Consider the following 16,289-nt stretch of genomic DNA (forward strand, 5'->3'; position numbering starts at 1 on the left):
TTTGCTGATAGAAATTGCCACATCTTCTCTCTCTGGAATCCAACGGCTATCTAACGAATGCTCAGGGGGATGATAGTCTTGTAGCTTTGGGTTTGTGGCTTCAATTATCTAATTGGTCAAATATGACATAATTAATTATAACGATGGGTTAATTCAAAGCCGTATATAGATACAGGGCTTTGGGTTAATTAGCCTAATGACGTCGAAAACCACCCTTATATGGACAGTGGAAACTTACACCAGAAGTGTCACACGTGTTCTTTTGTTATTAACCCAGAATTGAATGTTTACCAGATTGAAACATGCAACATAAGAAATTAAAACCACGATAACACGACGCAATGCTATAACTTATTTACAATATCAAATCGTAATTTAAGGAATTCAATAAAAGTGCATCGATAATATCTTATTGTTAGGATTTTCAATAGCTAGATTAGTTTTTGAAATATATGATACTAGCGGTTGACCCGATAGCTATGAACCGGAATTAACATAGCTCCGAAACCGGAAGTGGAATCGCCATCTGGTCTTTTATTTACTGCCCGGTCCGAGCTACCTCATAACACCAAATTTCAGCATCGGGACAGCCCTTGTGTAGCCGCCAACCCTGAACAGAAGGTCTGACAGACAAACAAATGGCAGTCACAAATTAGTATAAACTGATCAAAAATAACTACATTTATTTTCTTGATGAGGGTGATAATGTCTCTTTAAGAGAGGTAACCCCTCTGTTCCCCAGCTAGCTACGACACCGTTTATCGCTTATCAGTTACTGTCTTGAAACAAACTATTATATTTATTTTTGTTCAAAGTTTATTGCTGGATATAATTTTAGGCCTATTATATTGATATGAGAAAGGTGCACCGCTATTATAACTACCTATAATAATAATGTTTTGGTTGATATCCTCTTACCTATTATAATGAATGACGTATAGTTTTAAAAAACAGAAACAGTACCGCATGATATCATCAACGAAACCGTCATACAGTAAGATAATATCGTCGTGAAGGATTAAATCAAATAGTTTATGTCTGGTACATAGCAAACGGTGACCTACCTGGTATACAAGATATGGCCCATATTAGGAGATATGGTACTCACCAACTGGACTATGCAACAGTACGTGACCACTGTCTGAAGACCAGGTCATTATTTGTTGACCCTGACTTTCCACCGGAAGAGAGGTCTTTATACATCGATGGCCAAAGAGATCGACAATTTGGGCGGGTAGTCTGGAAAAGACCACGGGTAAGGACATTGTTTCAGAAAAAGAAAATAAACTATATCTATTGTAATTGGTTATCTAACTTTAGTGTCAGAAAAATCTATTAACAAATCAGACCATATACTATAGGTTGAAATCTTTAAAGAAAAGAGAGAAAGAGGATAAAAGGGCAAGTTATATTTTAGATTTTAAAATTGTAGATGATAATGGTGCATATACCATACTATACATTGTGATTATATCGCAAGAACTACATTTTGATCCTTCCAATCTCTTGGATTTAAGCTGGAAATTGAGTGGTAATTATTAGAAACGACTCGACATGGGGTATAAATCGGAGTATAACCACCCGAATGATAGTTCTCGCCAATTTTTCTTATTAATAATTCAATTTGATATATTGCTAATCTTCTTATTTATTTGTATATACCAACTATATTGTCAAAAATTTGAATATAAACACCTCTGACTCGAATTCGTCACTGTTTTAGTAATTATTATCGATATGCATTATGCATCGCCTAAAACATGTGTATTGCTTGAAAGAACATGTATAGTCTAAATACAGGTATTGATGATAGTGTATATAATTTATTGAAAAGAGTATAAACTAATAAATGACTACATGTATGACGAACGTCCCGACCACAATACTGAATAATATTTACAATTTTAAATCGAGAACTGGGTAGTTAGAGTTATATATTACCGTGGTTTAATGTTAAGGGTATCGTATGAAAACGGAGTAGGGAAATACCGCGTTTCATCAGTGAAAAAAAAGAAAGCAAGAAAACGTTTACATTTTCACTCATGCTACGCATTCGTCAAAATATAAGTTTTCTTGCTTCTCGATGAAATAAAATATGTTATTCACTCTAAAACGACAAATATCCTCTATATATTTACTACAATAATGTTTTGATATTTATGAACTTTAATTACAATTGTCAGTAAAAGGTTTTTTTTATCTACACCAAGTAACTTTCCAATATCCAGATATGTAATTTCAAAGTCTGGTACGCTTTAATATACTATTCAAAAAAAGTAGGGGATATTTGATTTTGGGGGCATAATACTAAAATATGCAAATGACTACGAAAAAAGTCACTATAGAACCTAACAGAAGAAACATTTCCAGTTACATGTGACGCCCAAACGCACCAATAGCTACCGCATGGAATGCAGGTGATGCTTGGGATCATCATGGGGGTCCAACCCAAGATTTGCACGACTCTGACTTTGAATGGTACAGTCATTGTGGCATTGAATTCCAGGGTGGAAACATCAGTTTAATTGTTTTAGTGACCAGAAAACAAATTTTGATATGCGTCGGCTTACCCAAAATGAAAGGTTACGTGCCCTTGGCATGCTACAGATCGGCACAACACAGGCGGTTGTGGCGCGGACGATGAATGTTTCTCAGTCTGTCATAAGCAGGCTATGGTCCAGATACCGTGATACACAATCTGTACAGGACAGACCACGCTCAGGTCGACCAAGGGCGACAACTCAAGCCCAGGATCGATTTATCCGTACCTTGGCCTTGAGAAATCGTGTCATCACAACAAATCAGATCAGCGCTCGTCTTCAAACAGACACTGGTGTGAGAGTGAGTGGCCAGACGATTCGGAATCGACTGCATAGGGGTCACCTTCGCGCCCGACGTCCTCGCGTGATCCCTTGTTTGAGAGATCATCACATTCAGGCAAGACGTCGTTGGTGTAGGGATCGTCAACACTGGGATAATCGACGCTGGAGCAATGTGATGTTTTCAGATGAGTCAAGGTTCACTGTTGATTTTTTGGACAGACGTAGGAGGGTGTGGCGTCGTCGAAACGAGCGCTTCCAAGACGTTAACGTCATCAGACATGATCGATTTGGGGGTGGTTCTGTTATGGTGTGGGGAGGCATCACTGTTGCTGGAAGAACGGCTTTACATGTTGTTACAGGGCGTGTTACAGGCCAGTACTACCGGGACAACATCTTGGCAGTCCATGTTGTGCCGTTCGCACATGGCCGCCGTTTCATCTTCCAGGATGACAACGCAAGCTGTCACAGGGCCAGGATCGTTACAGGTTACCTCCAACAACAGAACATCACCACATTCCTTGGCCAGTACTGAGTCCCGACCTCTCCCCCATCGAGCATGTCTGGGACATGCTTGGACAGAGGTTACGTCAACGTCAACAACGTCCTGCCAATGTCCAAGAACTTGCTGCTGCGTTGCAACAGGACTGGGACAATCTGGACCAAAATGACCTTAGACGTCTCATTAGGAGTATGCCACGTCGGATCAATGCTTGTTTGGCAAACAGAGGAGGATTTACCCGTTACTGACTTGATTGTGATGCTGTGGTAACTTTGCTGTTTGACCCCGGGTATCATTTTACCCTTATAATGGTCAGTCTGTGCCTTACTTAGTCTAACGATCATTTGGAATAAATCGATGAATGTGAACTTCATTTCATTTTGTCATTTGTTTCTTCGTCAGTTTCATTAGGTGACTTTAATAACACTTAAAAATCAAATATCCCCTACTTTTTTTGAATAGTATATTATACCGACGATTTTATATTCAAGCAATTCTGGCTTTTTCATCCAACCATTAATCATTTCTTGGGGGTAATCCTATTCCAACATGCTGGTGTCGAGGTACCTTAGACTTGATCGTTTATCAAGTTAAATAGTAAGCAAGTATACGATACTGTAATAGAAAGACTTTTTTTTAAAAAAAAAAAAATCACAAGAAGGAAAGAAAAATCAACAAGAAATATAACACAGAACTAAACTGAACTGCGATGCAGTGATGACGGGTTTCCCCGGTGCCACGCTACTCTTGAACTGACGTCACTTCCCGTAACAATGAAAACGATAAACAGATTTCCACATGAGCATTGCGCACGTGTTATAAAATGAACGCAGAATTAGTCAAAAAAATCTAGCTATATCAGTTCCATTTATACAACGAAGACTCGACACGATGACATCACTTTCGTTTTCAACAAAATATTTAAATTGGATTACAGAAATAACTACTTCGATTGTCCTTTGCATGACATAATTGATTAAAATTGGAACAGAATTAACCCTTTATAAAAGCCTTATTAAAATGCCAAAAACCTTAATAAGTGATACTGACAAAATTGGTTATTGCTCGGCAAGGGAAGACGCTAAAAACACTTTTTGATATCTATATGAACGTATTGAATCATACTGGAATCAAATATCAAAATTTTATACGAATAATGAATATCGTTCACTTCAAAAAAATATTTGTTTTGGAAGCTAAAAATACAGTTTTTGCCAAAATGACTTTACTTCCGGTGATAATGAAAATGTTAAATGAGTTTTATGAAATCATAAATTGCATTAGGCATCACATGGTGAAAATTTTATGAAAATCGAAAAATAATTGACACTTTTATGAACCAAAATCCTTAAAAAGTAACTTGTAGAAAATCGTCTATTTCCTCGCAACTGAAACTATTTTATGATATCTATATGACCGCATTGGTTCATTCTATTTGTTGATTAATATCAAATATCAAATTGGTCATCAAATGGTGAAGAAAAAATTAAATCGGGTTATAATTGACTCTTTTACAGACAGAATAACGTAGAAAGTGACTCATGCAAAATTGCCTATTTCTCAGCAACTGCTTATATTACAAACAAATTTTGACATCGATTCGTATGGATTAATGCTACAATTTTATGCTAGTTACTTAAATTACGAAAAAGCGAAATGTATTGTAAATAGCTCATTTTTACACCTTTTTCGCCTTTAAATCGAAATGGTGCAAATACAAAACCGAAATTTAAAAACAAACTGAATCCGACTTTATTGCGCCTGTAGTAGGGGAATTCATCTTGATCTATCAGATTTGTTAAAATTAATATCTGTTCCAACCCGTCAAAATTGTTGTTTTGGGTAAAATTACATCACTTCTGGCGCCGACAGAAAACTTTATTGGTAATAAAAATGTTGCGAATTTGCATCATGAAGCATGTGATCTTTGTTTTATACAAATAGAGCAATAAATAATTAACCCAGAACCCATAAACTGAATAGGCCAATAGAGGCCAAGGCAAATTATCGAGACAAAATTTGCTCATATTTTTGCCCAAATCAGATGACTCTTTAACCCTTGGTAAAATGCCATAAAAAATATCCATATATAAAAAAAGTTTTTGTAAAAATTAAAATTTTCAAAATTTGGCGCCATATATCTTCCAAGATTCGTCGAAAATCAAAAATCTAAAGTACCGTAGCTATATGCATTGCCTCCAGCTATGTCAAAATATATCATATGTTAAAATCCGACTGTTATTGTCAATATTACGGCAATATTTCACAAAATGACAACTTCGGCGATTTCGGACATTTCGCATTGTCACAGAACGTTCAAAATAGCTTCAATCTCTAAGTCACACCCACTTTCCCAGTAAAACCGACAATTAATAGCCTCAGACACCCCCCCCCCCCCGCGCCATATGGTGTGGATACCTAGAACAATTTGCAACATAATTTTTTCTCGACTGAATCTGGCAGAGGGGTTCCTGAAGGTCTCCCAAATAAAAATCGCCCAAAATATAAAGATAGGTTTTCGAGTAATTAGCATAAATTCAATATGGCCGCCATTGGAACCTTAAAACTCCGATATGATCCCGGGAATGGTTGAGTTTGGAGGGTGTAAATGTATTAAAGGTAGATAGGAAAGTGGTAGAGATGGCTCAGAAAAACATAGCTATATGGCGTCCATATATATGGCGAACACCACATGAAAATAAAGGACAGAATTTTAAGAGGCTAATTTTAAGTCGATACTAATTGAATATAATTTTATATCGAAACTGGATATGAGAACTAGGGATTATTTATATCACTGATGGCATTTAACTAATCAATTATGGCGCTCCTGGTGTTAATGAAACAGCAATGTTGTAACAATCAAAAATATGACTAACAATGTATTTTGGGGGGGTGAAATGACGTAATTTACCATTTGAAGGAATGTTCATTAAATTGTCCTATATTTTCAGGACATTTGTAGTCGGCCAAGATTTGTGGTTGGTAATATAGACCGACATGACCTAGACCAAGGATATATAGGTGGGTTTTAAAAACTGTCCGTTCTTGCGGAAATAACAGGGAGATTTTAATCTTTAACATTTTGCAAGTGTCTGCATCCTCTGCATAAATTCTCTATTGGATCTTAAAGATGCGTTATGTAAATAGCTAAATCTACCTATTGCAGATCTTTCGTTGGACCTCAAATGTTACATAAATTATTAATTAGACATTTATTCACATACCAAGCCCATAATCTACTCTCTAGAATATCGGGTGGTCGTGATATTTAATGGATTAAAACACGATTGCCATTTAATAATTGATAACTGATAATCGAGACTTTGTAGATTGTAGTAACAATGGTAGCAATGAAATTCGAGACTATGTATGTGGGTGCCTGTTTCGGACCCAAACTGATGTTGGTTTTATTCAGTAGATATCTAAATTTAGATTGGGGAACAGGCTATGTCTAATATATAGACAAAATATATGAATATATAATATATACATTATTTTTACATACATAATTACGTAAATATAGAACATATAGGGGGTATATAATAGATAATATTGAGACATAATTTGTTTTATAAATATTTGACAGGGCAGAATTTATTCAGAATGCAGAGTGGATGGAAGGGTGTGGTAGGTTCTTGTTATTTACAGTCCTGTAAAACTTCCAATCATCTAATACTTTCACGTCTCTCAAACCAACTGATATGGTATACAACGACTGTACTTTGTGCAGGGCTGAAAATGACTTTGGAATTATATTATTTATGGAGACTTAAATCTTTGTGACAAATTAATAGATTGTTGATCTTCTCGGAAGATATGTGTTTATTTCAGAACTATACACGAGACACCTGACAGCTTTCAATTATATTGCAGTTTTTGGATTGTCTGTTTTCATGTGAACTTTTCGACGAATCCGTATTGGTATACTGGGTTGCATATTATGGTAAATTGTGATAAAGCCTACATGGGAGCGGTTTAGGGTCATAACCATTTAGAACACAATTGTCTGATAAAAACATGTTACTGTTGGTGATATAAAGTTAGTTACTTTAAAAGATATAATGTAGAAAATAAACGAAACATAAATGTAATCTGCAGAGCAAAAGAACGACAGTAAAATGTGTCATAGTGAATTAATAGCTAGTTTGATAAGAGAGATTTATGGCGTATAATGTTTAGACACCAAGGATTTCAATGTTAATAAATATAATCATGTATTCTGTAACCTGACGTGTAACCAAAAACATTTTTTTAAAGTATTTCCTAGCTCACGCAAAAAGAGGTTTTGTGGATAGTCAATACACAAGTAGGCCAACATTGCTCAGTTTGGGTTTTATGTGTTGTTTATATAAGTCCGTGGGGGTGGGGGGATTCTTCCCCAAGGAGGCAATTGGTCTATTACAGGTTAGGAAAAAGACCATGAGAGTGGTGATATAGGCTTAGCCACGTAGCTAAAAACGTTGAGACATACTGATGTGCTTGTTTTTAGCTACGATTGGGGGGTGGGACGATTTACCCAATACTACCCAATACCACCCAATACCACCCCAATACCACCTCAATATCGCCACATACTACCCAATACTACAACATAATGATGCAAAATAGACATATCGTTTGATTTTGGGTGACTTTAGTTCCAAGTGGCAAACTCAATTTCTTTATTAATGCATGTAACATCTTAAAAATAAGATAATTTTATACTATTATGACTAATTAAACTTACGGAGGCCAATGGAGTGGCACAACTATCGCCTAACTCCAAATATTCGCGTTTAAATTAATGAAGCGTAGATTTTATAAGACACACACCGTCATACATCTCCCGTTTAAAAATGGCGTTCCTAGTAACGGCTTAACGCCTCGGTTTTAAATACGATGATTTATACCCGTTTCAGGTAGGATTATCTGCTTAATTGTAGTTGGATGTGGCAGAAATATTATAAATAACAATAATCAATCGTTGTTTTGATGAAAAATATTGTCAATTTTGCTTACTGAGACCCGATGTGATTTGCGTTGGGCTTTGCTACTCGGAACTATATAGCACCATCTTTTATCTCGAAACACAGAGGGTTGAGAGATGATGTTTGTTATCTAATATAGGTTATGTCTGTTCCCTGATCCGTTTTCATCCATTTGAAATAAAATATTGCCTACACAAAAAAATAATAAATAAGATCATCTACGTTCGATGCTTACTGAATACCCAGGAATTAAAATAGACTTCCCCGGAAGATGTCCATTCAGAGGTGAAACTTATGAAGCTTTTTGTGGTATAGGATGGCGTTCACAATGGGCGCATTTGTGAAATGTTGGGTGATCAGATGAATATCAGCATTTACATTTGGTTCATTAAAATTACAGAGAAACCAAATCTACATTTTAAATCTCATCATCCATCCGACTTACGCCACAAAGGATTGCAGTTTTTCGAAAGACAAGCGGATAATATCACATTACTGTACATAAAAACAAAATTTTAGGAACATCACGGATCTCACTGAGATTCAGCAGGAATGTGCGATATGACCATGTAACACTCTAACTAATACACGGAAATCGAAGTATCGAGATCCTTTTTGTTATTTACTAGTAAATACAAAGTAATTATATTTTACAGGAGACTGTTGGTTTGTGGCCGCAGCAGCTACATTATGCACATCACATAGAAATATATTTGAGCGTGTTGTTCCAATAGATCAAACATTTGATACAGGATATACGGGCATGTATTTTCTTGATAATATAATCTTGATAATTTATCATATAATAACAGAGATAATAAATAAGAATTTATTGAATTATCTAGATAAATTTCGTATAAAATAATAACAAAATTAGCCATACCCAAAAGATTGTAACGGTACTTATATGCTAAGGGCCGTTTAAATTAGTTTATTTTAACGTAACTAATCTCTTAAGGGCATTCTCAAACTTAGTACCAGGCCGTCCTTATATATATTTAACCAGTGCAATGTGCAATTACTTACTAATACATGACAGTGATAGTTGGTTGTAATCCTCGTTTTATTCATTTTGAAGGGGTTTTCCGATTTAATTTTTGGTGGTATGGCGACTGGAAAGAAGTAATTGTTGACGATTATTTACCAAGCGATGGTGCCCAACTAATCTTCTGTAGAAATAGGGAGAGTAAAGATGAATTTTGGAGTGCATTGCTGGAGAAAGCGTATGCAAAGTAATAGGTTTATTTACCTTTGAAAAATGATCATTAACATTGAATATAAGATATGTATACATAATTCACGGATGCTTTATTTACTCTAATAACTGGTTCCATTAAACATTGAAATATACAAGACACATTGCTAATACCAAATGGGATGATATACATTTATGAGGATTTATATTATTTCAACTGCTGTCGTCAGAGTGAGGATCAACTATGTGTTAACTATTACAGTGACTTATAAATTTGGCAGTTTTATACCCACTTCTTTCAGATTGCGAGGGGGGTATGGTGGTTTGGTCGGTGGTAAAATACAGGATGGGCTTGTAGATTTTACTGGTGGCATCAGTGAAGTTATCGATCTCAGTAATAAAGATAAAATACCCCGGAAGCTCTTTTATCTATTGTATAAATCTATATTTATGAACTCGATGGTAGGGGCGAGCATACATGTAAGTACACTAAGATTAGTAACGGGTTATAGGGGTTTACGTATAAGCATTTTATATGAACTATTTAAAACACACACTTCTTTAAGGCAGCTTTCTCATCTCTTCCATAAGCCCGTCTTCATTAACCCAAGTTAGGAGCAGAACAGTAGGACGTTAAACCCCATTCCATTTCATTTCTTCCATAAGCCACCAGTTTATTCTGGAAATCAGTCTTGCATTTCTCCCTTTTCAGGAAGAATTTGGACATGAAAATTGACCCTTTCTTTACTTGTCATGTCATCATCCTTTCAGGGGATCCTGAAATACCTTGCGTTCTTAGAACTAGGCGGATTAAGACAAGGGCTGGGGCCTTCAGAGATTTTTTTTTCAAAAGGTATCTCGTTTCTGAATGTTGAATGAAAGTATAAGTACTCTAAATTATCTATTTAAAAAACTGTTACGCAAAAACCAATGTTTGAATTTTATTTTTTTGATAGTCTTGTAAAAAATAACTTTAATTTCCATTAACTTTCTTCTTCCTTTTGAAAATACTATTCTGGGGGCCGAGGGACCTACAAAATCTTATTCCGGTACATTACACCATTTTATGCATCATTGCAGTCCTTTATAATCCCTGCTCCCCGTGAGAATATTGCAAGAAAATACGATTTAACATTAACTTTCTTTTCCTTTTGAAATCACAGTGCTTGAAACCCAGTAGCCCACAGAAATCTTATTCCAGAACATTACCCCATTTTATGCAACATTAACGGACAAATATTACAAGAGGAGTTTTATATATACTATTCAAAAAAAGTAGGGGATATTTGATTTTTAAGTGTTATTAAAGTCACCTAATGGAACTGACGAAGAAACAAATGACAAAATGAAATGAAGTTCACATTCATCGATTTATTCCAAATGATCGTTAGACTAAGTAAGGCACAGACTGACCATTATAAGGGTAAAATGATACCCGGGGTCAAACAGCAAAGTTACCACAGCATCACAACCAAGTCAGTAACGGGTAAATCCTCCTCTGTTTGCCAAACAAGCATTGATCCGACGTGGCATACTCCTAATGAGACGTCTAAGGTCATTTTGGTCCAGATTGTCCCATTCCTGTTGCAACGCAGCAGCAAGTTCTTGGACATTGGCAGGACGTTGTTGACGTTGACGTAACCTCTGTCCAAGCATGTCCCAGACAAGGTAATGTGGTGATGTTCTGTTGTTGGAGGTAACCTGTAACGATCCTGGCCCTGTGACATCTTGCGTTGTCATCCTGGAAGATGAAACGGCGGCCATGACGTCGTGCGAACGGCACAACATGGACTGCCAAGATGTTGTCCAGGTAGTACTGGCCTGTAACACGCCCTGCAACAACATGTAAAGCCGTTCTTCCAGCAACAGTGATGCCTCCCCACACCATAACAGAACCACCCCCAAATCGATCATGTCTGATGACGTTAACGTCTTGGAAGCGCTCATTTCGACGACGCCACACCCTCCTACGTTCGTCCAAAAAATCAACAGTGAACCTTGACTCATCTGAAAACATCACATTGCTCCAGCGTCGATTATCCCAGTGTTGACGATCCCTACACCAACGACGTTTTGCCTGAATGTGATGATCTCTCAAACAAGGGATCACGCGAGGACGTCGGGCGCGAAGGTGACCCCTATGCAGTCGATTCCGAATCGTCTGGCCACTCACTCTCACACCAGTGTCTGTTTGAAGACGAGCGCTGATCTGATTTGCTGTGATGACACGATTTCTCAAGGCCAAGGTACGGATAAATCGATCCTGGGCTTGAGTTGTCGCCCTTGGTCGACCTGAGCGTGGTCTGTCCTGTACAGATTGTGTATCACGGTATCTGGACCATAGCCTGCTTATGACAGACTGAGAAACATTCATCGTCCGCGCCACAACCGCCTGTGTTGTGCCGATCTGTAGCATGCCAAGGGCACGTAACCTTTCATTTTGGGTAAGCCGACGCATATCAAAATTTGTTTTCTGGTCACTAAAACAATTAAACTGATGTTTCCACCCTGGAATTCAATGCCACAATGACTGTAACATTCAAAGTCAGAGTCGTGCAAATCTTGGGTTGGACCCCCATGATGATCCCAAGCATCACCTGCATTCCATGCGGTAGCTATTGGTGCGTTTGGGCGTCACATGTAACTGGAAATGTTTCTTCTGTTAGGTTCTATAGTGACTTTTTTCGTAGTCATTTGCATATTTTAGTATTATGCCCCCAAAATCAAATATTCCCTACTTTTTTTGAATAGTATATTTACATATGGCGCATTATATCTATTCTGTTTCCAGAAACATCCAAATGAGAAGGACCCAGAAGTTGAATTAACGAATGGTTTATATGCGGGACATGCCTACAGTATTACAGCAATCAAAAATGTGCGTTACATAATATCATATATAACACATGCAACATAAAAATTGTTATTCATTTAAACTTTTTAGTTATTTCTTCTTTTAAATGATTTATTTAGTTTTAGAATTCTAAATCTTTATTCAGGTGCCATTTCTTCTTTTAAATGATTTATTTAGTTTTAAAATTCTAATTAATCTTTATTCAGGTGCCATTTGGAAGATATTCAGTAAGTTTAATTCGGTTAAGGAATCCATGGGGTAAAAGTGAATGGACGGGTCGCTGGTCAGACAGGTTGGTATGATACGACGGATTGTTAATTATGATAAGGTGTTCGAAATATGCTTAGAGGGCGAATTGTGTTAGTATGCCATATTGTATTTAATTAATCCACTCGTTTAAGTTAAATCTGTTAGCTATTTTTCTTGTATGTAGTTTGCCAATTGACAAACGTGTATTTACAGATCAGAAGAAATGGAATCACTACCACCATCAGTTAGAAATGAATTGCGATTCCAAAGAGCAAATGATGGTGAATTTTGGTAAGTGCATAGCAAAGACTTAAAATTTACTTGATAAATGTTTACATACAAAATTACAAATTGTATCAATGGTTCATGAAAAAGGTATTACACTGTCTCATTATAACACTCCGTCTAAATCGTTTATACTCAAAGGGACAACTGTAAGCTTTGCATTCTTCTTTTTTTATGCTTGAAATATCCAACAATTGCATTTCATAGCTAGCACCATATAGATATAGATATAGTTATTTATGAATAAGATTAATTGATACTATTAATGTGTTATTTCATTGTGTTAGGATGTGCTATGAGGACGTGATTAATATCTTTGATGAAATACAGATGTGTCATTTGCAGCCCGACGCACTCACAACAGAAATAGCAGAGGATGAGGTAAATGATTAAAAGAATCAATCGGCAATCCTAAATAAATTAGGAAATAACTGGAGTACTTGATATTATTCTCGAGCATCATGTAGACGGGAAGGTTAACCTAGAGATTGTGAGAGGTTATTTCTTTTTGAAATGTAATACTGGATGAGCTCCGCTCTAGGGCATATCATTTGCAGTCCTCACAACAGAAATAGCAGAGGATAAGGTACATGATTAAAATCGCAGTTAATCTAAAAGAATAAATCGACAGCCCAAGATAATTCGGAAATTACTGGAGTAATTGATATTATTCTCGAGCATCATGTAGACCTGCAGGTTAACCTAAAGATTGTGAGAGGTTATTTCTTTTTGAAATGTAACACTGGATGAGCTCCGCTCTAGGGCATATCACTAAACAGTCCACGGAGCTGGAGTAGTGCGATGAAATGTCTTTTACATTCTGTACTATACCTTGGGGTTTGGGGTTATATCGATATCGACAATCTATTGAAGCAAAACAAAATCATTACTTATTTACTGGTTACAGCTTTATTTATTCCTTAAATACATTCGTCCATCATGAAGTAAGGGGAAATAATTACTAGTCTTAGTCCAAATGATTTTCTGATTGTCTTTTGTTTAAATAAATTGTAGGGGATTACATCTTGGAATGTAACAATTTATCATGATGCTTGGAAGAAAGGAATATCAGCAGGAGGCTGTGGTAATCCACCAAACGAAAGTAAGTTTTTTTTCAGTTTTTGTTTTATCGAAAAATCAATTCAAACAATGAAATGAAATGGGGTTTAACCCCCAACTTCAATTCAAACAACACCTATAGCCATGTAAATGCACCAGGTACATATAATTAGTTCAGGTATTAGTTCAAAACGAGAATTATGATTGTTCTGAATTAAAAATGTTTTAAGAAATTGCAATTAAGACCTATTATCTAACAATTTTTAATTTTGCACATTCTTTGAGAATGGTGGAATTTCAAGAGTAATCTTTTCTAATAAAATTGTACGAAAACAAAACTTTGTTTTAATTTTCAGATTTATATTGGAAAAATCCACAATTCTTCATTACATTAACAGACACAGATGCAGATAACCCTAACGCAGAATGTACTTTAATTGTTTCCTTAACAGAAAAAGAGTACAACAACCAGTCAAAAATATGTATTGGATTTGCTGTATATAAGGTAAATATTTAGTTGAGACCCGTCTATATTTTTGCAGTTCAATTTCAACCCCAAAAGCGTGAAACACAATAGTCCGTGTAGGTTGTTATCGAAGCCATAGAACCGGATCAACGAATCTCGATTTTGCAAAGACTACATGTCCACGCGAAAGAGACCTCAGACCTCAGAAAATTATTCTTCTATTTTTATTTTATCTCTGATAAGATGCGGAAGTATTCTAACTTGTATTACTTTTGTTTATTAGTAATCATTACCTGCATATGATATGCTTACCGGACTACGCAATAAATTGTTTAAGCTGAGCATAACTTACTAGAATAAAACATGACATGTGGGATATTAGTTACTTGTAATCCATATAATTGTGTCCTGTTTTATTCTATAAAAATAAATTAGCCTACAGTCCTGTTCTCCATTTTCTTCTTTTTAATTGTGGATTTTGTTGACTTTTAGATGAAAGAATAAAGAGGTTGGTTACGTTGAAATATAGAGCTGATATTGTAGAGTTACATATTTACTAGTATTCTACTTTGTTAATCTCAAGATTTCCATGGTGAACCTTTTACATGCTTTTGAGCAAGAGGTTGCTTTGATAGAAAACATCCCAGCAAAAAAAAATCTCTTGAAAAGTTATAAAACCGTTCAATGAAATGAGAATTAACATTAAGGCCAATAAGGCATTCCATTGTTAAACGAGGTCAAATCGATTGATATTATAGTACTGGAGGATTTAAAAAAAATCCAAGAACATTTATAACCCTGTCTTCATCCCCGTGATTAAATAAATCTTCAATTTCAGTTAAAATCGCCCGATATGAAACCATTAGATGGCGAAAGGGCTTCTAGAAATTCTATGAGATTAACAGAAAGATCTGGACAATATCAATATAATCGTGAAGTGACCAGACGTTTTGAGCTTTCACCGGGTGTTTACGTCATAATACCCAGCACATTCCATCCACATGCCGAAGCGGATTTTTTACTTCGTCTCTTTACAGAGAAAAGGGCAGAAAGTGGGTTAGTTTTATTATGTATAATAATTACAATATCTTTTTATTGATAAACAATTTCCGATAAATCACCGATTGATATATAACACCACCAATCCTAAAGAGCAATCAAATTCAAGTCCATTAATACAAAATACAAATTAGTGTAATGGTACATGACATTCTCTTCCCTGAAAAATGTCCTCTAAGTAAAGGCAGTGTCGGTGTTGTTGAGTATTTTGTTTGAAGAAATAACGATATAAATGAATTAATGTCCCTTTACTGTCGAACATTATGAACCAGGAATCAAACCGTATCTAGTCATTCATTTTGTTTTCGTTTCAGAGTTCTGGACATTGACAACCCAAAGCCAGTATCTCCTAACCGGGTAAATTTATCATCAAATTTTCTAAAATAGACGTTTTAGGATGTTTTGTGAGTTTGGAATGCAAAAGTACATAGCTTAATAGATTTTTGTGTGCACACTTGAAATGAGAAGTGGTATCGGGTGTTTTAGAAAGATAATACACGTGTGTGACAGCTGCCGAATTGTTTAATTATTTTATAATAAATATCTCTAGCGTGTAGGGAATACATGGTCAATATTAAGATATATTATGTAAAAGCTAAATCTGCCTACTGAAGGTCCATTTTCTTGCTTCAAATGTTATGTAAATTATTATTTACACTGTTATTCACATGAAAGCCCATAATCAACTCTCTGGGCCATCGAATGGCTTAGATTTTGAATGGCGGCTTAGATTTGAAAGAATGGCTTAGATTTTGAATGGATGGCTTAGATTTTGAATTGATTAGAACCACTTTGCCTTTTAATAATTTAACCATAAAATGAAAAATCGAG

At 35.8% G+C, this 16,289-nt stretch overlaps 1 protein-coding gene and 1 long non-coding RNA gene across 2 annotated transcripts; both read left to right on the forward strand.

Moving 5' to 3' along the window:
- The first annotated feature begins 424 nt into the window (after positions 1 to 424).
- On the forward strand, positions 425 to 9,048 carry LOC130010957 (uncharacterized). The gene is made up of 3 exons (XR_008786261.1): positions 425 to 1,255; positions 6,276 to 6,345; positions 8,948 to 9,048. It is a non-coding gene; the product is annotated as an uncharacterized LOC130010957 (long non-coding RNA).
- Positions 9,049 to 9,794: 746 nt separating this feature from the next.
- LOC126809573 (calpain-9) lies at positions 9,795 to 15,948 on the forward strand. The gene is made up of 9 exons (XM_050534202.2): positions 9,795 to 9,966; positions 12,278 to 12,364; positions 12,547 to 12,632; positions 12,803 to 12,880; positions 13,162 to 13,255; positions 13,889 to 13,976; positions 14,290 to 14,438; positions 15,238 to 15,455; positions 15,773 to 15,948. The coding sequence occupies exons 1-9, from the start codon at positions 9,937 to 9,939 to the stop codon at positions 15,843 to 15,845; spliced, it is 903 nt and encodes a 300-aa protein (XP_050390159.2). The 5' UTR covers positions 9,795 to 9,936; the 3' UTR covers positions 15,846 to 15,948.
- Positions 15,949 to 16,289: the final 341 nt, after the last annotated feature.

This window comes from Patella vulgata, chromosome 2 (assembly GCF_932274485.2).
Source record: "Patella vulgata chromosome 2, xgPatVulg1.2, whole genome shotgun sequence".
NCBI lineage: Eukaryota > Metazoa > Mollusca > Gastropoda > Patellidae > Patella > Patella vulgata.

Bases quoted from the DNA above. Each gene is read 5' to 3' on its own strand.
- LOC126809573 (XM_050534202.2), top strand. From the start codon at position 9,937: ATGAACTCGATGGTAGGGGCGAGCATACAT. The intron at 12,365-12,546 runs GTGCGTTACATA...ATCTTTATTCAG, and splicing joins GTATTACAGCAATCAAAAAT to GTGCCATTTGGAAGATATTC. The intron at 13,977-14,289 runs GTAAGTTTTTTT...TTTAATTTTCAG, and splicing joins TGGTAATCCACCAAACGAAA to ATTTATATTGGAAAAATCCA.